At 44.4% G+C, this 18,820-nt stretch overlaps 1 protein-coding gene across 2 annotated transcripts in view; it reads left to right on the forward strand.

Moving 5' to 3' along the window:
- The window catches only part of LOC139757792 (DBH-like monooxygenase protein 1), a 798,273-nt gene that overhangs the window by 743,922 nt on the left and 35,531 nt on the right, over positions 1-18,820 (forward strand). For both annotated transcript variants that reach the window (XM_071678612.1, XM_071678621.1), the window contains 4 exons: positions 4,957-5,367; positions 9,826-10,026; positions 10,403-10,562; positions 12,347-12,466. In XM_071678612.1, the coding sequence (XP_071534713.1) occupies positions 4,957-5,367; positions 9,826-10,026; positions 10,403-10,562; positions 12,347-12,466 (892 nt within the window). The remainder of the gene's footprint in view (positions 1-4,956; positions 5,368-9,825; positions 10,027-10,402; positions 10,563-12,346; positions 12,467-18,820) is intronic.

Below are 18,820 nucleotides of genomic sequence, written 5' to 3' on the forward strand. Positions count from 1 at the left end.
CACTATCACGCATAACACGGAGCTCTCTCCCTCAGACTTAGTATTGTTACCCCCTAAAGCTTTCTCTGCAATTGCGTTCTCAAAGAAAATGGCTATTTTTTGTTTATATATTCCAGTAGCAACGCATTGTCCATGTTCCACTTTATTGTTTAAGAAATGTACTATGGAAAGGTAAAATGCAATTTTTGTGCTACTCTCTCTCTCTCTCTCTCTCTCTCTCTCTCTCTCTCTCTCTCTCTCTCTCTCTCTCTCTCTCTCTCTTCGGATGATCGTAGTACATTTACATTGCCCGAGGACGAGACTAGTCAGGTTGTTTTCTAGTGGCCTTAAAAGAATAGTGTCGGTGGCACTGTAATCTTGGGAAAACGTGATGGTAGGCAATTCTTACTTAGAGATAATGGCTAGACGCGTGTGGTGTTATGATTTGATGACCAGGTAGCGCCAGCCGATCAGGTCTTTGTCAAGGTCGTGTAGCATTTTCGAAGGTAGAGTTTTAACACTACATTTATCGGCGCGTTCAGTGCTTCAAGAAATTTATGGAAGGATGACATAAATTGTAGTGTGACTAATGGTAGAGAGTTACAGTAAAATCAAACTGAGGAAAAGGCTATGTTACCAACTAGCTTCTGCCGAGGGAAGTTTGAAATATGAATAATATAGAGGAATGGTAATGGCGTTTTTGATCACATGTGTTCCAACGCTGGCAGACTGTACGGCAACAAGTGGGTATATCCAGAGCCGGATTTGAAAGGGGGCAAAAGGGGTAATTGCCCAGGCCCCCCCCCCCCTGTCAGAGGGGGAGCACCCCTCTAAACAAAAATATGATAATCAGAAAATTAGTTTATAGAGCCAGGATCACGACTGAACATTGACCAACTGTTCCATCAAAGCAGGATGTTCCTAAGACGTAATTAAGGTCAAGCGGAGGTTAAGCGACCTTGTTTGCTGCCGAAAAAGAGAAAAGTTTTGTTGAAACTGTGGAAACAGATGCCAAGTGCAGGAAGAAAGACATTTTGTAGCTACTGTAGTGTTTCTATGTATGTATGTATGTACGTACCTTTCTGTGTATGTATGACTAGTCAGTTCTAATTACATGCAGTAAAGTGACTTTGATGACCAGGTAGTTGTAACCAGATCCACAAGGAGCAAAGAAGGGGAGGTGATAGAATGATGAATTACCAGAGAGCACAAGTTTGGAGATACCATTTGAAATTACGAAAGAAAAGGAGATCGAATGCTAACACAATTAGAGGGGGAAATAGAGAAAATAGGGAATCAATTTAAAAATCACGAGAGCTGTCATGCAATGCGAGAGTAACTTCAGGATTTGAAAAATAGAGTCAGTAGGAAATGAACATTTAAATTAGTCGAGGGGATTCAGAGGGTATGTGATCAAAGGCCAGAAGTCGAATGGACTGAAGAATAAAGAAAAGGATCGGACGGATCTTTTTTAGATGTCGTATGGAGTGTCCAGCAAGAGGGAATAGTTATAATACATACTGGAAACGTGTTGAAAATAGTGGACAGGAAGAGGAAGCAGGAGCAATGTGGGAGTCTGATGAACAGATGGAAAGCATGAAGACTGATGCAAGTGGAACACAGACTTGGGAACATAGAAACAGGTGTATAGGAAGTAAAGTGAAGCTATTGAAAGAATGATATAAACTGTTGGAATTACGGAACAGACAAGGAATTTCATTGCTGGGTCGGTGAAAGTTTTAGAAAAGTGCAGAACGTGCTGGATCAGTGCTTGTTGCTTAATAAGGGAGATTTTTAGAGAAATACAGTGACACAGAGGGTGTCAGTTCAACACTGAAGGATCTAGCGGAAAAGCGAGTGGCACCAAGATTAGAAAGACAAGTAAAATTTAAGTTGACATACGTGACAATGATTATTTTTGGCTTTTAAGATCATACACCAGATGCAGGAGAAAAACGAAATGCTCATTTATAGATTACTGGAGGCTTTAACATTACCAGAGGGAGTTGCTGTGATTTAAGGAAAAAAAAATGAGAAGAATTTGGTTAAATTCAAGATTTAGGGAAGGACCAGTTATGGTTAGATGTGATTCAGAGTCATCCAGCAGAGGTACTTAGGCAGGCCAAGAAATGAACAATGAAATTCTCTAGGGATATCCATCCATCAAGCGTGTTAGACAAGGGGAAGAAAGGGAGAAAAATAGAGAATGCAGTCAGAAAGAAAAATGAGATGACCAAAATAAGGCAAGAGGACCTAGCAGCCCCTCCAGCACCACAGAGAGGTCAAGAAAAATTAACCACCATGACGATATACCATTTGTGAAGGTACTGTCACGTCGACAATACTGCCACCAAGGCAACATAGTAACCATAACAATATACCCTAAGTAATGGGAGTGTCAGACTGAAAATAATGTCTACAGTTGCTGACAGACTAATCGTATTTGGTAAAGAGATGGAATTTTACATTGAGAAAACAAACCGGATCTTGTTGAAGTTGTGGACACAAAGATTACTTAGTGAAATAGAATTTTTCACCTGTTCTGTCCAGGAGGGGAACAATGATATAGTGAGGAGGAACAAAGAGAAGAGAAAGGAGGAAAAGGACTGGCGCTCCGAATGAGTCTCAGGAGATGCACTCACACAGTGCATGATGGGAAAAGTATTTGTAGAAGAGAAGTGAATTATGGTATTGATACCATGTAATCCTCCTGAGAATTTGAACGATCCAGCGGAGACCTATACAGAGGCGACATGATGGTAAAACATGCTCTTCTCGGAGGTGATGCATTACTGATAATACGGGATTCCAGCTGAAGTAGAGAAAGACTGGTAAATTGGATTCTCATGGAGGCACAAGTTCTTAGGGTTTGAAAGGGAAAATCTCGTAAACCAGCATGTCAGTGAATGCATAAGGATCAGGACCATCATTACTAGATCTTATTTTCACACATACTAGCATGAATTTTGAGAATGTCATTTACGATACACGCACTGGAAGAAGTTATCATATAATGTTTCAGTCTGATTATACGGTAAATAGGGAAATTAAGAGAGCGGAGAGGAGACAAGACTTGAAAAGGAGATATGATCGTGGAAACTACACAAAACTGAACAGTTTCTATGTTAGCATAAGTTGTTGAATGGAGCTCAGTAGCCAGGAACCTGGGCACTGTTGTTAAAAGTTTTGTTCTGTGAAATACACGGTGAAAGAACAAGAACACTGGTATGTGTAGCCTCAAATAGAGAATAAAGGTTAGGTGGAAGAGGGAAGAATGGTTCAATAAAAGATGTCAGAGAGCAATAGAGCTTCGAGATGTTCTGTGTCGAAAATATTGGCGGAGACGAGTATGGCAGGATATGAAAGGAGGAACAAGGAAACTTCGAAAAGAATATTGTGGTCAAGTTAGGGTAAAATCCGAAACTTTTCCATGAATTCATCACGTGTGAATTGTCAGTTTAGGAACAACTATACAGGCTAAGGGATTCAGAGAGAAAAGTTATGCAGGATGATGTAGAGATAAGTGAGGAACAAAATGAACAAGTTCAAATGTAGAGAACATTATAGCCCCAACACCAGCTGAGTTGTGGTAGGGGTCCACGAGGTCAGAAAGCACTGAGATATTTGGAAAAGACGTACACAAACCACTACATGGTCTCGACCCATTCAAGGTTCCTGGTCGTTAGGGGAAAAAAGAATCATAAGTGTTGACGATGTGTGCAGGTACACTTGACAACCCTCGTGAAATACTGTACAAGATGTCGTTGGAGAAAGGCAATGTGCTATGTATGAGTAAAAGGACCAGGAAGGGGCGTCAATCTACTTATTTGGTCTCACTAACGAGTGTGATCTTTAATCATTGAGCAAGTGGACGACTTCCTCTAGAGAAGAATTACCTTTGTGGAGCGGAAAACACGGTAAAGGTCATGGGTAACGAACCACTCGAGATTTCCACGAGAAAGTGAGCTCAGTATCGGAGAAAAAGAAGGTTGGGTGTATTGTTTTATATCTGGACTGCCACGATGTCCCGGTGCACAAACATATGAACCAGTTCAACTTCGACATTTTGAGAAAACCCTCAAATGTCTGCTGGTACATTCACTTCTCAGCTCACCAGAACAAATAAAACAGTCCTCGGTCACCTCAGTGTTACTTCGTGGATATCGCATTTACAGTCCAGAATTTCTTGGTGAAATCAGCAAAAATGTTGAAATTGCATCGTCCTTAAAGCATCCCCAAGACCTTCATTGAAAAATCTTTGTATCATACCAGAAAGATATATTTCATCGCTCAAAAACCAAGGAACTTTACGGCCCTGGAAAACTTTTTAGTACTCCCGTATCAGAAGAACTTCCTTGTACTACCCCCAACTACTTGAGGAATTTCCTATCAACATTGTTTACAAGAACAGCAATATAGAGAGAAACTTGCTTGTGAAAAAAAAAGACGCTCGAAAATTCGAACGGTTGTGTTTAACACATACCATGTAGGGACTGCAGTAAAGTTTACTTGGGACAAAGTGGAAGAGATCTTAATTCGAGAATTAAGCAGACTCAGTATAGTGTTCGTGTTGGACAAGAATCGGCCACCCTATTAACTGGAGGAAAGCTCAGAAAATTGTATTTTGTCCCTTCAGCAGTAGAATGGAATATCATAAGAGGTTAGCATAATTAAACAAAGCTTGCATATTAATCTCGGCGTCATGCTACGCATTTACAAATGAGATCCTCTCATATAATCCAAAGAACTGTCAACATGTGCAAATATATGAGGTAATCCGTAGCCTGACACGTGCTTTTGTTCACCCGACCCTTGCCCCATGTGATCATTTCTTGATTGACCTTCCCGCCTCACCCTCACCTGACGAAGTCATGCGCCATTTCATATGTGTGTGTGTGTGTGTGTGTGCTTGTCTCTGTACTGTTGCCATGTCGTTGATGTGTGGTCGTCTTCATCAGCTGATGTCTCTCCTAACAGAATGACACGGTACGACTGCTGTGGGCGTACCACCCTGACGACCCGGTAGACCCAGAGAGCCCCCGACCACGCCTCCACTACCATGGAGTAACGAGGAGGGGAGCCAAGTCGATGTTCCTGCTGGAGAGAGGACACAAGTCCCCGTCCACCCCCGCCTACCACCGCACCAGTCGACTCCCGAGTCTTTCCCATTCTCCCGCAGGTTACCCTCCTTCTCCTCCTCTCTCCCAGCCCCCTGGTGGCAGCCACCACCATCACCACCACCATCACCACCAACAACACCGCCCGCCCATCACGCGATCGTGGTTGCTCAAGAACTCCAAAGTGGAAGTGAGTGAAGCCAGCGACAACGTCTACTGGTGCAAGGTCTTCAAGCGGCCCAGCCTCACCCAGAAGCATCATGTCATCAGGGTAAGAAACGTCTGTTATTAACTTTATATTTCATTCCATACTCCATCGCCGTTTCCGGCGTAGCGAGGTAGCGCCAGGAACAGGCGATGAGAAGCTGCCTCCGCTCACATCCATTCTCTAGTTTTCATGTATACTGCACCGAAACCACAGCTCCTTAACAACTAGGCCCCACAGACCTTTCCTGGTTTACCTCGGAAGCTTCACATGTTCTGGTTCAGTCCGTTGACAGCACGTCGACCCCAATACACCACATCGTTCCAATTCACTCTATCTCTTGCACGCCGTGCCCCTTCCTGCATGTTCAGGCCCCGATCGCTCAAAATCATTTTCACTCCATCGTTCCATCTCTAATTCGGTCTTCCAGTTCTCCTTGTTCCCTCCATTTCTGACTCATTTATCCTCTCTGTCAATCTTTCCTCACTCATTGTCTCCATTTGTTCAAACCATTTCAGCACACCCTCCTCAACTCTCTCAAACATACTTTTTTTTTTTTTTTTGCCACGCATCTCTCTTACCCTCTCAGTACTTTCTCGATCAAGCCACCTCACGCCACATATTGTCCTCAAACATTTCATTTCCAACACGTGTATCCATCCTCTTCCGCACAACGTTATCTATAGCCCAAGCCTCACATCCATATGATATTACTGGTGCTACGAGACCTTTAAACATACTCATTTTTGCCCTCCCGGATAACGATCTTCAGCGCTTCCAGAATCTTTTTCCCCTCCACCACCCCATGACACTTCCGTTTTCATAGTTCCATTCGCTGCCATGTCCACTTCCAGGTATCTAAACACTACTCTTACGCCAATTTTTCTCCATTCAAACTCTCACCCTAACTAACCTGTCTCTTAACCCTGCTAAACCTAATTACCTTGCTTTTATTCACATCTAGTTTCAACTTCCTCTTTTCATACGCTCTTCCAAACTTAATCACCAACTTCTACAGCATCTCACGCAAATTCAACATACTTAAAAGCATCTATCCTGAAATTCTCAAGAAATTCCATTTTTTGAAAAAAGAAAAATCCTAGGCCTTGCATTTTGCTTATATTTTCAACTTCTTCACATTTTAATGAAAATCTGGGTATAGATATTATTGTACATGCTGATTAAGTATTTCGAGTCAAATGACTGCATTTCGCATTATTAATACCTTTAGTTACCCCTTAGATTAATTGTAATAAAATTAGTATGCTAATTACTCGACTAATTACATGAATTTTTGGGTTTTGACCACAGATTCATATTCAGCATACCTAGCATCTATCCTGAAATCCTCAAGAAAATCCATTTAAAAAAAAAAAAAAAAAGAAAAAAATCCTATAGCGTTGCATTTTGCTCAGATTTTCATCTTCAGATTTTAATGAAAGTCTGGATATAGATGTTATTTTACATGCTGATTAAGTATTTCGAGTCAAATGACTGCATTTCGTATTATGAAGCCTTTAATTACCTCCTTAGATTAATTATAATATTATGCTAATTACTCCACTAATTACACAATTTTTTTTGGTTTTGACCAAAGATTCGTAATCAGCATACCTAAAAGCGTCTATCCTGAAATTTTCAGGAAAATCCATTTTTTGAAAAAAATTGAGAAAAATCCAAGGCATTTTCTTCATATTTTCAACTTCTTCAGATTCTAATGAAAATCACCAACTTCTACAGTATCTCACTCAAATCTGCCACCAACATCTTACTTCCCAGGCCCTCTCATTCCACACAGACTGCGGACTTGCACCCTCCCTCCAAGATTCTCGCATTTACCTCCCTGACCACCCTGTCCATAAACAAATTAAACAACCATGGTGACATCACACACCCCTGCCGCAGACCAACCTTCACTTGGAACCATTCGCTCCTCTCTTCCTACTCATAGACATGCCTTACACCATTGTTAGAAAAAAAAATGAAAAATAAAAAAATATAACTGATCACTGCTTTTAGCAGCTTTCCTCCCGTATGGTATACTCTTAAGACCTTCCACACGGCATCTTTATGAACCCTCTCACATGCTCTCTTCAGATCTATGAATGCCGCATGCAAACCCGTCTGTTTCTCTAAGTATTTCTCACACATAAAGCAAACACTTGATCCACACAGATTCTACCACTTATAAAACCACACTGCTCCTCCCCAGTCTGATGCTCTGTACATGCCTTCACCCTCTTAGTTGATACTTACCCATACAACTTACTAAGTATATTCAACATGCTTATACCTCTGTATTTTGAACACTCACCTCTATACCCCTTGCCTTTAAGCAATGGCACTATACCCATTCCGCCAATCCTCAGGAGCCTCACCATGATCCATACATTCATTCAAAATTCCTTCCCAACCAATCACCAACACAGTCAGCCCCTTGCTCAAGCCGCCTTGCCATATTTCATCTTACGCAAAGCTTTCACCACCTCTTCTCTCTTACCAAATTACTCTCCACGGCTCTTTCACTTCGGATACCATCCCGACTCAAACACCCTACATCTGCCACACTATCATTGTGCACATAATTGTCCTTCATAATGATCACTCCATCTCCTCCTCACTTCATCACTATTTGTTGTCACTATCCCCTTCCCCCTTCACCGATGTTTCCATTTGTTCTCTTGTTGTTTTTGCACAATATTTACCTCCTTCCAAAACGTCTTCCTAAAGTGTACTGATACTGGCTCACCCCAACATTCATTTGCCCTCTTTTGCAACCTCTGCACCTTCCTCTTGACACTTTCTCATATATATCTCCCAATCATTTGCTCTCCTTCCCTGTAAGTACCGCCCAAACCCCTCTCTTATCTCTTTCAGGAGCAACTTTATTTCTTCATCCCACCATTCACTACTTTTTCTAGTGTGCCCACACCAGCAAACATATTCAGGTATGATTCCATATCGTCTGATTAGTTACTGACACAGAGATAGCAGTGGTCCCAGCACTAGACCCTGTATGAAAAGGTTCCCCAATACACGTCCTCATCTCCTCCATTTTCCATTCGCTTGTATAGCTGCTTGATACCAGCTTGAAAATGAAGCATTATCATCAGTCTCGTGCTACGATACAGTGTCAAAGCACTTTTAAAGGTTCAAGAATAAGCAAGCCACCCAGGCAATAGACAAGCCACCCATCCTTTAAACAAGCCATCCAACCATTGAACAAGCCACCCTACCATCCATTCTTCTCTAATAAGCTGTTTGCTGTCTCACACAAATCCAATAGGTTCTTCGTTCATGATTTCTCTTCCTGGTTCAACGGTGTCTCTCACATAAGTAACTTCTGTCAGTTAAGAAACTGTGTGTCTATTACCCGATCCTTTCCTCCAGTATCTCTCGGACCACGTTTGTTTGAGACTGTGGTCTCCAATTCAGGGTTCCTCCCCTGTCGCTTCCTTTCACTATCCTCTCTACGTTATCTCCCTTTCTCTCGTAATACTTTCGTCATCGAGCGGTATCTCCAACACCTCCAGTAGGTTGTCTGGCGTCTCTTCTTGCTCTCAAGCACAAACGTCGACACGTCGTTTGAGATATTACTTCACTGTTCCCAGGGTATCTCCCTCATAACTATCCCGTACACACGATCTCTCTCAGGCTTTGTTCTCAGCTCTTCTTTACATCTTCCATAGTTCATCTATTTATCCCCCCCTCCCCTCCCCTCCCGTCTCGCTTCCGCGAGTTCTTCAATCAAAATATTTAGCCTCTTACCGATGATTTGCCCTTGACGAACTGAAGACGTACTTTGGGCTGATCATCTGACTTGTTGATAATAGGTCTTTCGTACCTCTCTAGTCCTTCCGTTTCCCACCAGATGGAATCATGTTTGGCTTTTATTTATTTACTCGTTTCGTCTTCTGCCTGTCTCGTGTGACTTTTATGTCTTGTCTACGTTGTGTACTTTTGTGTCTTGTCTACGTTGTGTACTTGTGTTGCTTTCCCGTTCACACCCGCCATTAAAGCATTTATAAAATTTGGTTCTCGGATCGCCTCTCACTGTTCTCTCCAGTTTATATCCACCTGTTGTTCTTTCGTTGTGTATATCACAGTCTTTTATAATGCTTCTCAGTACACATACTCAGGAATTCAGCCTCAAAATCAGTCTCTCTAGGTTAGGTTCAAGAGTCTTCATAATTCTCTCTCCCAAACTCTCTAACCGACTTGCTTTTAGTATTGTATTGTATTGCCCCGTTAGGGACAAGCCTCCCCTGGGACTTCCAAGATAATCATATCAGATCCGGTTTACCTGCCGTCATACCTCCTGCCCTTGTGAACTAAAGGACGTATGTCTGCGAATGACCTCATGTTTTCCGCTCTGTGGACCTGACCCTCCACGTACCCCCGTCCCTGTGCTAACACTCTCTCCGGTGTATTTCCTCCTAGATGAAGTCCCTAACACTCACCCCTCCTCTCCCCACACCTGTTCGCCATCTCCCCGCACTCACCCCTTCTCTCTCTCCCCCGCAGTACGAGCCGGTCTTCACGCGGGGGAACGAGCAGTACGTGCACCACATGATCGTGTACGAGTGCACGGACCTGGGGCCAGAGATGGACGTGGCCTTCGAGGAGCTGGCGGCCTCTGACGGGCACGGCTGCTACCAGGGCAACATGTCACGACTCATCTTCACGTGCAATCACGTGGTGGCGGCGTGGGCTGTGGGTTCTCAGGTGGGTCGGCCACGTGCAGCCGGTTGACGTAAGCATGTCATGATGATGTTAGCTTCTTCTACTTCTATCAAAGGTCCATATTCAGTAATACCCCATAAGACTGGTAAGATCTTTTTGTGCCACCCTGTGTATACGAGGCAGAGCCGCTCACAAACGCCTCACTTCCAGAGTCGTCAGGATCTACAGTGTAGTTGCCCTAGGATTGAACCTCCCTCCAACTCTTCATGCTCTTCCAGCACGACCTGCCGTCTCCTCCTGTGTGCAGATTCCTCTCATATTCAGACGACCACACAGTCACATCACAGTCCACTGACACACCGCAAGCACACCCAAAGGGTCGTCATCCCTTTAATGTGTGACGTTGTTCCTCCTCCAGGGGCTGTCGCTCCCCGCTGAGGCCGGCTACCCCTTAACCCCCAATGGCCCGAAGTTCTACATGATGGAGGCTCACTACGATAATCCTAATGGAGACTCCTTCATGGACGAGTCTGGGATTCGCATCATCTACACGCCGGAGCTGCGTTACTACGACGCGGGTGAGCATGGAGGCTGCTTACGTTCATGCTACACAGGTAACGCATCTATATCCTGAGGTACGTTACCTGGACGCAAGTAACACATCAGCACCCTGAGACTCGTTGCTGGGATGCAGGTAACACATCATCCCCTTAAAGTACGTTACGGGGATGCAGGTAACATCAACACCTCGAGGTAAGTTGATAGGATGTAACACATCATCAACGTAATGTGCGTAACTGGGATGTAAGTAACACAACTACACCCTGAAGTACGTTACTGGGATGCAAATAACACAGCAGGACTCTGAGTTACGTTGTGACATGACACATTCCAACCGCAGAGACCCACCGTCACCTGGAACTACTGATAAAAACTCTTCTGTGCTTCTAATAGCTTCCCTCCCATACCATATAGCCGTAGCAACTTCCACGAATCGCCTGTCATTCCTGTCATATGCTTTCTCGAGAGTCTTATGTCATGTGCATAAACTATGATCATTGTATTGACTGGAGAAATGTCATCTCATTTATTAACTCTAACTCTATTACCACGATAAATATCATTGAATCTTCTGTTATTGAATACACAAAGAATTACAGTCTTAACATTAACGATGGTCTGTACAAATTAGATAACTTTATTGTTGATAAAATTTGTAAAATGATAAGTTTATGATACGCTCGTTGTCTGTCTTGGACAATCGCATGTTTACCAAATGGCGTCCTAGCTTCGTCTCTTCGATGTATATCAACTGACTGTTATATTTCTCTCTTGTGTCTCCCCTTATGATGTGATTATTACACGAAAGTGTACTTGGGAACTTTTCGTGTTTCATTTTCCCCGTGGACTCATAGGAATATATATATATATATATATATATATATATATATATATATATATATATATATATATATATATATATCGCAAACGCGGGAGACAGCGACAAAGCAAAAAAAAAAAAAAAAAATAATATATATATATATATATATATATATATATATATATATATATATATATATATATATATATATATATATATATATATATTCAGGTACCTATTGCACGTGATAACTTTTGGCTCTGGTCACACATGACGTGCATCCATCAGGTCACAACGCCAGGTGTGACCTGTACTGAAAGGTTTCTTCCTTCACCGAACGTGATGATGAAACACTCACTGGCTGCACTAGGTAACCTCACCGTCTCCGTAAACCTTTGTACTCCACGAAACAAGAACTGTCCATCTGGTAAACTCGACTGTTCAAGCTTTTATTGCGCTACAATCAGTAGTTTTTTTTTTGCTTTGTTTTTTTCCTCGCGACGTAACCTTCGTATCGCAAGACAAGCTGGAAGTGTATTAGAGTTATTGTTTAGATTGGAAGTTCTAACATGACCAGAAAACGGCACTTGCGTCACCCGCTTCTCTTACATCTCGTAAGACCTTTTGTTTGAATCCCCTCCTGTTTCATCGTTATATACATATTCAGCATATTCGCAAAGGTGAGATATGTCTACTTGTAAATTATGTATCTTTTGGCTTTTTGTGTGTGTGTGTACATAAAAGATAAAGAGATAGATAGAGATGTAGAAATAAGTAGATAGATGATGATAACGAAAGTGTTGCACTCGTATCTCGAACACTCTTCCAGAAGGAGGGGATTCTCCCCATCCAGTCACCTCTCCTGACGCTGTGATGTGACCATGATCACCCGTAAGTTAGGGAGGGACTCTTCCCTGCAGGGGTAATGATGACGTTGCTGTGTCGTGTGTGAGGTGACCGTGGCTTCCTCGTCTCCCGCAGGTGTACTCAGCATCGGCCTGGACCCCGACTGGAAGCACCTCATCCCTCCCCGGCAGCGGACCGTCCTTTCGGAGGGGCACTGCGTCGCCGAGTGTACTCAGGTCGCCCTCCCCTCCACTGGTGAGTGTCCTGAGTCTCTACGCCCACTGGTGAGTATCCTGAGTCTCCACATCCACTGCTGAGTATCCTGAGTCTCTACATCCACTGGTGAGTACCCTGAGCCTCTACATCCACTGGTGAGTGTCCTGAGTCTCTACACCCACTGGTGAGTGTCCTGAGTCTCTACGCCCACTGGTGAGTGTCCTGAGTCTCTACACCCACTGGTGAGTGTCCTGAGTCTCTACATCCACTGGTGAGTATCCTGACTCTCCACATCCACTGGTGAGTGTCCTGAGTCTCTACACCCACTGGTGAGTGTCCTGAGTCTCCACATCCACTGGTGAGTGTCCTGAGTCTCTACATCCACTGGTGAGTATCCTGAGTCTCTACATCCACTGGTGAGTATCCTGAGTCTCTACATCCACTGGTGAGTATCCTGAGTCTCCACATCCACTGGTGAGTATCCTGAGTCTCCACATCCACTGGTGAGTATCCTGAGTCTCTACATCCACTGGTGAGTATCCTGAGTCTCCACATCCACTGGTGAGTATCCTGAGTCTCCACATCCACTGGTGAGTATCCTGAGTCTCTACATCCACTGGTGAGTATCCTGAGTCTCCACATCCACTGGTGAGTATCCTGAGTCTCCACATCCACTGGTGAGTATCCTGAGTCTCTACATCCACTGGTGAGTATCCTGAGTCTCCACATCCACTGGTGAGTGTCCTGAGTCTCTACATCCACTGGTGAGTATCCTGAGTCTCTACGCCCACTGGTGAGTGTCCTGAGTCTCCACATCCACTGGTGAGTATCCTGAGTCTCTACATCCACTGGTGAGTATCCTGACTCTCCACATCCACTGGTGAGTATCCTGAGTCTCTACATCCACTGGTGAGTATCCTGACTCTCCACATCCACTGGTGAGTGTCCTGAGTCTCTACACCCACTGGTGAGTGTCCTGAGTCTCTACACCCACTGGTGAGTATCCTGAGTCTCTACGCCCACTGGTGAGTATCCTGAGTCTCTACACCCACTGGTGAGTGTCCTGAGTCTCCACATCCACTGGTGAGTGTCCTGAGTCTCCACATCCACTGGTGAGTGTCCTGAGTCTCCACATCCACTGCTGAGTGTCCTGAGTCTCCACATCCACTGGTGAGTGTCCTAAGTCTCCACATCCACTGGTGAGTGTCCTGAGTCTCCACATCCACTGCTGAGTGTCCTGAGTCTCCACATCTACTGGTGAGTGTCCTGAGTCTCCACATCCACTGGTGAGTGTCCTGAGTCTCCACATCCACTGGTGAGTGTCCTGAGTCTCCACATCTACTGGTGAGTGTCCTGAGTCTCCACATCCACTGCTGAGTGTCCTGAGTCTCCACATCCACTGGTGAGTGTCCTAAGTCTCCACATCCACTGGTGAGTGTCCTGAGTCTCCACATCCACTGGTGAGTGTCCTGAGTCTCCACATCCACTGGTGAGTGTCCTGAGTCTCCACATCTACTGGTGAGTGTCCTAAGTCTCCACACCCACTGGTGAGTGTCCTGATTCTCCACATCCATTGGTGAATGTCATGAGTCTCCCCAGCACCAGCAGTTATCAGTAAGCTGTTCTCCAACCCAAGTATTTGTTTGAGTTTACGAGAAGGTAAAGCTGCCTACAAATATCGTGTAAACGAAATTAAAATACATATGCGACACTGGAAAGTGTTAAGCCATGAAGAACATAGGCAAGCGGAGAAAGCCTTTGTGAACATCACACTCTACTTGACGGTGATATGTGTGACCAGCCCCGCCGCGCCCGATAGCGATGACACAGTCTCACTGCTCCTGCCTCTCTACCTCGAGAATTAGGTGAGAAAGGGGTCGAACGCCCCCCTCCATTCCTGCTCACAAGAATTAGGAGGCAGGGGACGTGAGCTCCTTCTCCTCCTCGACTAACTTCAAGAATTAAGAGACAGAGACCGCGACCTCCTCCTCCTCCTCTTCCATCTACGTCAAGAACGAGGTCGCGAGTCCCCGTCCTCCTCTACTTATGCGAAGAACTAAGTGACAGAGGTCATGGGTGTTCCTCCTCCTCCTCCTCAGTCTGCCTGAAGAAGGAGCTGACGGGAGGGCAACGGAGCAACGGAGCATTGGGTGGTTGACTAACGAGGTTGGCTGTGTGTGAAGGTGGAAGTCACCAGAGACTCACGGGTTACTGTGGTATGGGGAGGAAGACGTACAGATGTTTCAGGGAGATAAAACTTGTGTCAAGAATTTGGTGACAGGAGAGTGACCAGTTCCCCTTTCCCAGCTTATGTCAAGGAATGGAGGACAGAGGGGAGGTGAGCCATCTCTCCTTTTAATTAATTCAAGTTGCAGACGATGGAAGGCTGTTGAGGTCCCCTCCCTACAATGATGTCAAGACGGAAATAAGTGATGGTAGGGTGGCAAGCTCTTCCCCTCCTATATACGTCGAGACGTAGTAGTGGAGGGGTGTTGGGAGGCACCGGCTCCCCTTAACATGTGACAGAGGAGGTTCAGAATACCTTTAGTAGAGATGTACGTACAGAGGTTGAGGATGTGGAGAGAAGCTAAGGGAGGATTGGACTGGATGGGTGAGGGACAGTGTGACAGGTAGGCATGGGGTCCCAGATAAGAATGTCAGTGGTGAAAGAAGACATGAAATGGTTATATCACCTGACTCTGTGCATCACTAATTCTGTGCATCATTGGCTCTGTGCATCACTAGTTCTGTGCATCAATGGCTCTGTCCATCACTGACTCTGTGCATCGCTGACTTTGTGCGTCGCTGGCTGTGAGTGCTACAGAAACGTGTGTTCAACACAGACAGCTGTAAGTGCGCGTGGTGTGGACATTAAAGACAACGTAAGCAAAATTGAAAAAAAAAAAATGGCATGACATTTTTTTTCTGTTTGTAGACCATTTGTCTGATGTTCAGTGTATGAGAGGATTGGATGGGAGTATTCCGGAGCATTTGAGAGTAATGTGTTAACAGGTCACTCGCATACTTTGGATGGAATAGGACTGGAACACGAAAGGCAAACGAATTAGAAACGTCCAAAGTAAAGTAACTAAGGAATGATCCTGTAAATCTTAGCTTCCAACGAGTAGCTGAAAGAGAGGCTGTGGGATTCTGATGGAACGTACAAGTCTGAGGTAGTGTGGAGAGGAGATGTTCGAGGCTGCCACAAAGGCGAGCAGTATTGTAAGTATTCGTTGGTTGACAAGACAGGTACAGCATGGTGGAATGACGACAGAAAGACATAGGTTGGGGATAAGAAGAGAGTGTGGAAGATGTTGAATCCTTCAGGAGAAAGTAATGAACGGAGGACAAAGACTGTTGTAGAATATCAAGTCCTGAACAGAAAAGCTTTTAAAAAGTTGATACAGTTGAATAAAATGGATAAAAGGTAAATGAGAAGTTAACATCAGAGGTATCAAGCCGTCACTCTGGACCGTTACAAAGTTATACACAGCATCATCACCAGGGGTACATATAACACTCCCTGACATTACATGAATTCACGTCATTGTTATATTATTTATCGCACTGTTAATTTTAGTTTTGATTTGACTAGGCCATCGTATATCTAGCAATATGGAAACGAGAGGTTGGAAATAACCACTCTTTAAAATATATTTCCTTCTTTTGAATGACCTTAGAATATTATGGAACATTTCTTAGAATTCTTAACTTTGGCAAGATATTCTGGAGACATTTCTAAAAATTCTTAAGTGTCTAGAATTCTTTATTGCATGGGCATACATGTATAAGAGGAAGAGGTGAGATGGATGGTCGAGAATAAAGGTGAAATTACTCTTAAGTAGATTTGGAGGGACGTGTATGGAAGCAAGTCCTCATGTACCCGATGACTGAACGGAAGCAGCAACTGTCCCAGTGTGTAAAGGTGTAGTACAAGGAAAAACAAATGATTGTAAGAAATACAAAGAAAATGTATTCTAAACATAGCTGGTAAGGTGAAGAGCGAGCGGGGTTGAGGATTAGGAATGGAAGAGGATTTCTAGAGCAAACGGTTGAGGAATATCTGGCGAACGTCGAAATTGTACACAGTATTTATGTGTTTTGATCAGGTTCTTTAGATACAGTTAATTGGAAAGCTCTTTGGGTCGTTCTGACTCTATTTGGTGTGAATGTAAGACTTTAGAAAACTGTTTAAGTTTTATAATAGTGTCAATTGTACTTGTGTGAGAGGAGGTGGTAGGTAGAGTTGGAAGCAACTGTGAATGCGTTCAGGGTTGTGTGTGGGAGGCACCAGAGTTGTTTGGGACTGTTGTGGATGGAGGATTACTAGAGATGAGAGCAAGAAGGGGCGAGAGCCTTACACTGATGTACCATGACGAAACGGAAAAGGAATTAGAGTATGCAGATTACCGTACGTGAAGCGGAGGAAGACTAGGATAGAATAATCAGTCAGTATGGTGAAATGTTTAGGAGGAGCAGCAGCAGGCTGAGAGTAATGTTTTAGAGAGAAAGGATGTAGACAGTGCCATGTGAATTTCAGTGGTAAAAATCTCGAATTTTTGGATGAGTCTCAGTCAGTGTGGTAATGATGAGGCTGAAGAGGAGAATAGGTAAAGAGAGAAGTGGGAAGGGTATGTGAAGTAGAAGAAATCATTAGAAACACATATGGATGATATCTTTTTTTTTTCGAGATCAAATGGTTAGAACCAATAGCTTTATGATTGGTTGGTCGGTAAGAAATACAACACAGTAACATTGATTCAACGTACTGTGGAGAGAGTAAAGCAGGAAAGATATCTGACGTGTGGTAAGAGATAATTCAGATGAAAATAACTGAGGAATGTTTGCATTCGGATGCAGTGGAGCCGCTTTGGTGCACGGATGGAACTATGACTGGAGACATTATGGAGGTGTGAATGAAGACATTCGTGTCACCTGACGAAATGTATGTAATCATACGAAACTGTTACAGGAAAGTGGAGGTTCCCGTATCACTTTAGCACTGTGAACGTGGGTCGAGGATGTGTGTGTGTGTGAGGTGAGAGGCTGTGACCACCTGATCCAGGAACAGAGCTGAAGATAACTGATGGATGGATAGTACGTATTGAAAGGGTGACGAGGACCCACTGTCCTGCGTCACGGATCATGTGATGGAGATGTGAGAAGGACTCACTCATGTCACGGATCATGTGATGGAGGGCTGGCGAGGCCTCTCCATCCTGTGTCAAGGATCATGTGATGAGGAATGAGGAGGACTCACCTTTGTCAAAGATCATGAGATGGCGGAATGAGGAGGTTCCTATGTATTTACTTCAAGAGGACACTTACGAAGGGGTTGAGACGCACCCACTTTAATTTCATTATAAGATGATGAAGGGTTGACAAACAGCCCCCCGCTTCCGCCTATCTACATCAGGAGACAGGTGATGAAGGGGCGGTGAGTTCCTCTGTACTCGGACACAGTAGATGATGGAGGGTTAATTAGAACGACCAAGTAGCGAGAGGGTATTTCGTAAAAGAAATGCTGAAGGAGGAGGGAAAATGATAAGGGCGTAAACTGTTCGTCGTTTCCTCTACTTATCTTTACGTTAAAGGGAATGTGTCGAGTCGAAATGATAAGGAAGGAGAAATCTAAGGTGAGGGGGAGAGAAGTATGAAGAGGGGAGCGAGAAAGAGGACGAAGGAAGACACGACAGACAGAGGAAGATAATGACAGACGGATAGAGAAGGAGACGTATAGAGTGAGTGGTGAGAAGCAAAACCATCCTGGCATCATTCTCCACCACAGGCCTGTTGTACATCCGGGGGGGGGGGGAGGCACTGGGTCAGAAGGGAACACTCGAGGAATTATGGCCATGTTACGAGGAAGGTAAGTGTATTGGTAGTGTGGTGGCGGCGGTGGTAGTCGAGCTGGTGGTGAGAGGGGGTGGTAGGGCTGGTAGGAGGAGATAGTAGGCTGGTACTGAGAGAGGGGGAGTCGGGTTGCCTCAGAGGGGAGTGTAAGAGGCTAAAGAAGAGAGGAGGAGGGAGAGTGAGAGTTTGGGTAAATTGTTTTCATTGTACCAGCAAATTACTGTGTCGGTGCTGTTGACAGCAGTGGCAAATTGGCACAGCAAAGCAGCATATTGTGTTTGGGTCTCGCGAATGGTTAGTTGCTAAAGATGATTATGTTTGAGGGAGAAGAGGGCTCTGCTGGTGACGTGTTTGTAGGAGAAGAGGGGTCTGCTGGTGACGTGTTTGTAGGAGAAGGGGCCTCTGCTGGTGATGTATTTGTAGGAGAAGAGGGGTCTGCTGGGGACGTGTTTGTAGGAGAAGGGGCCTCTGCTGGTGATGTGTTTGTAGGAGAAGAGGGGTCTGCTGGGGACGTGTTTGTAGGAGAAGGGGCCTCTGCTG

Source organism: Panulirus ornatus, chromosome 2 (assembly GCF_036320965.1).
Source record: "Panulirus ornatus isolate Po-2019 chromosome 2, ASM3632096v1, whole genome shotgun sequence".
In the NCBI taxonomy this organism is placed as follows: Eukaryota; Metazoa; Arthropoda; class Malacostraca; order Decapoda; family Palinuridae; genus Panulirus; species Panulirus ornatus.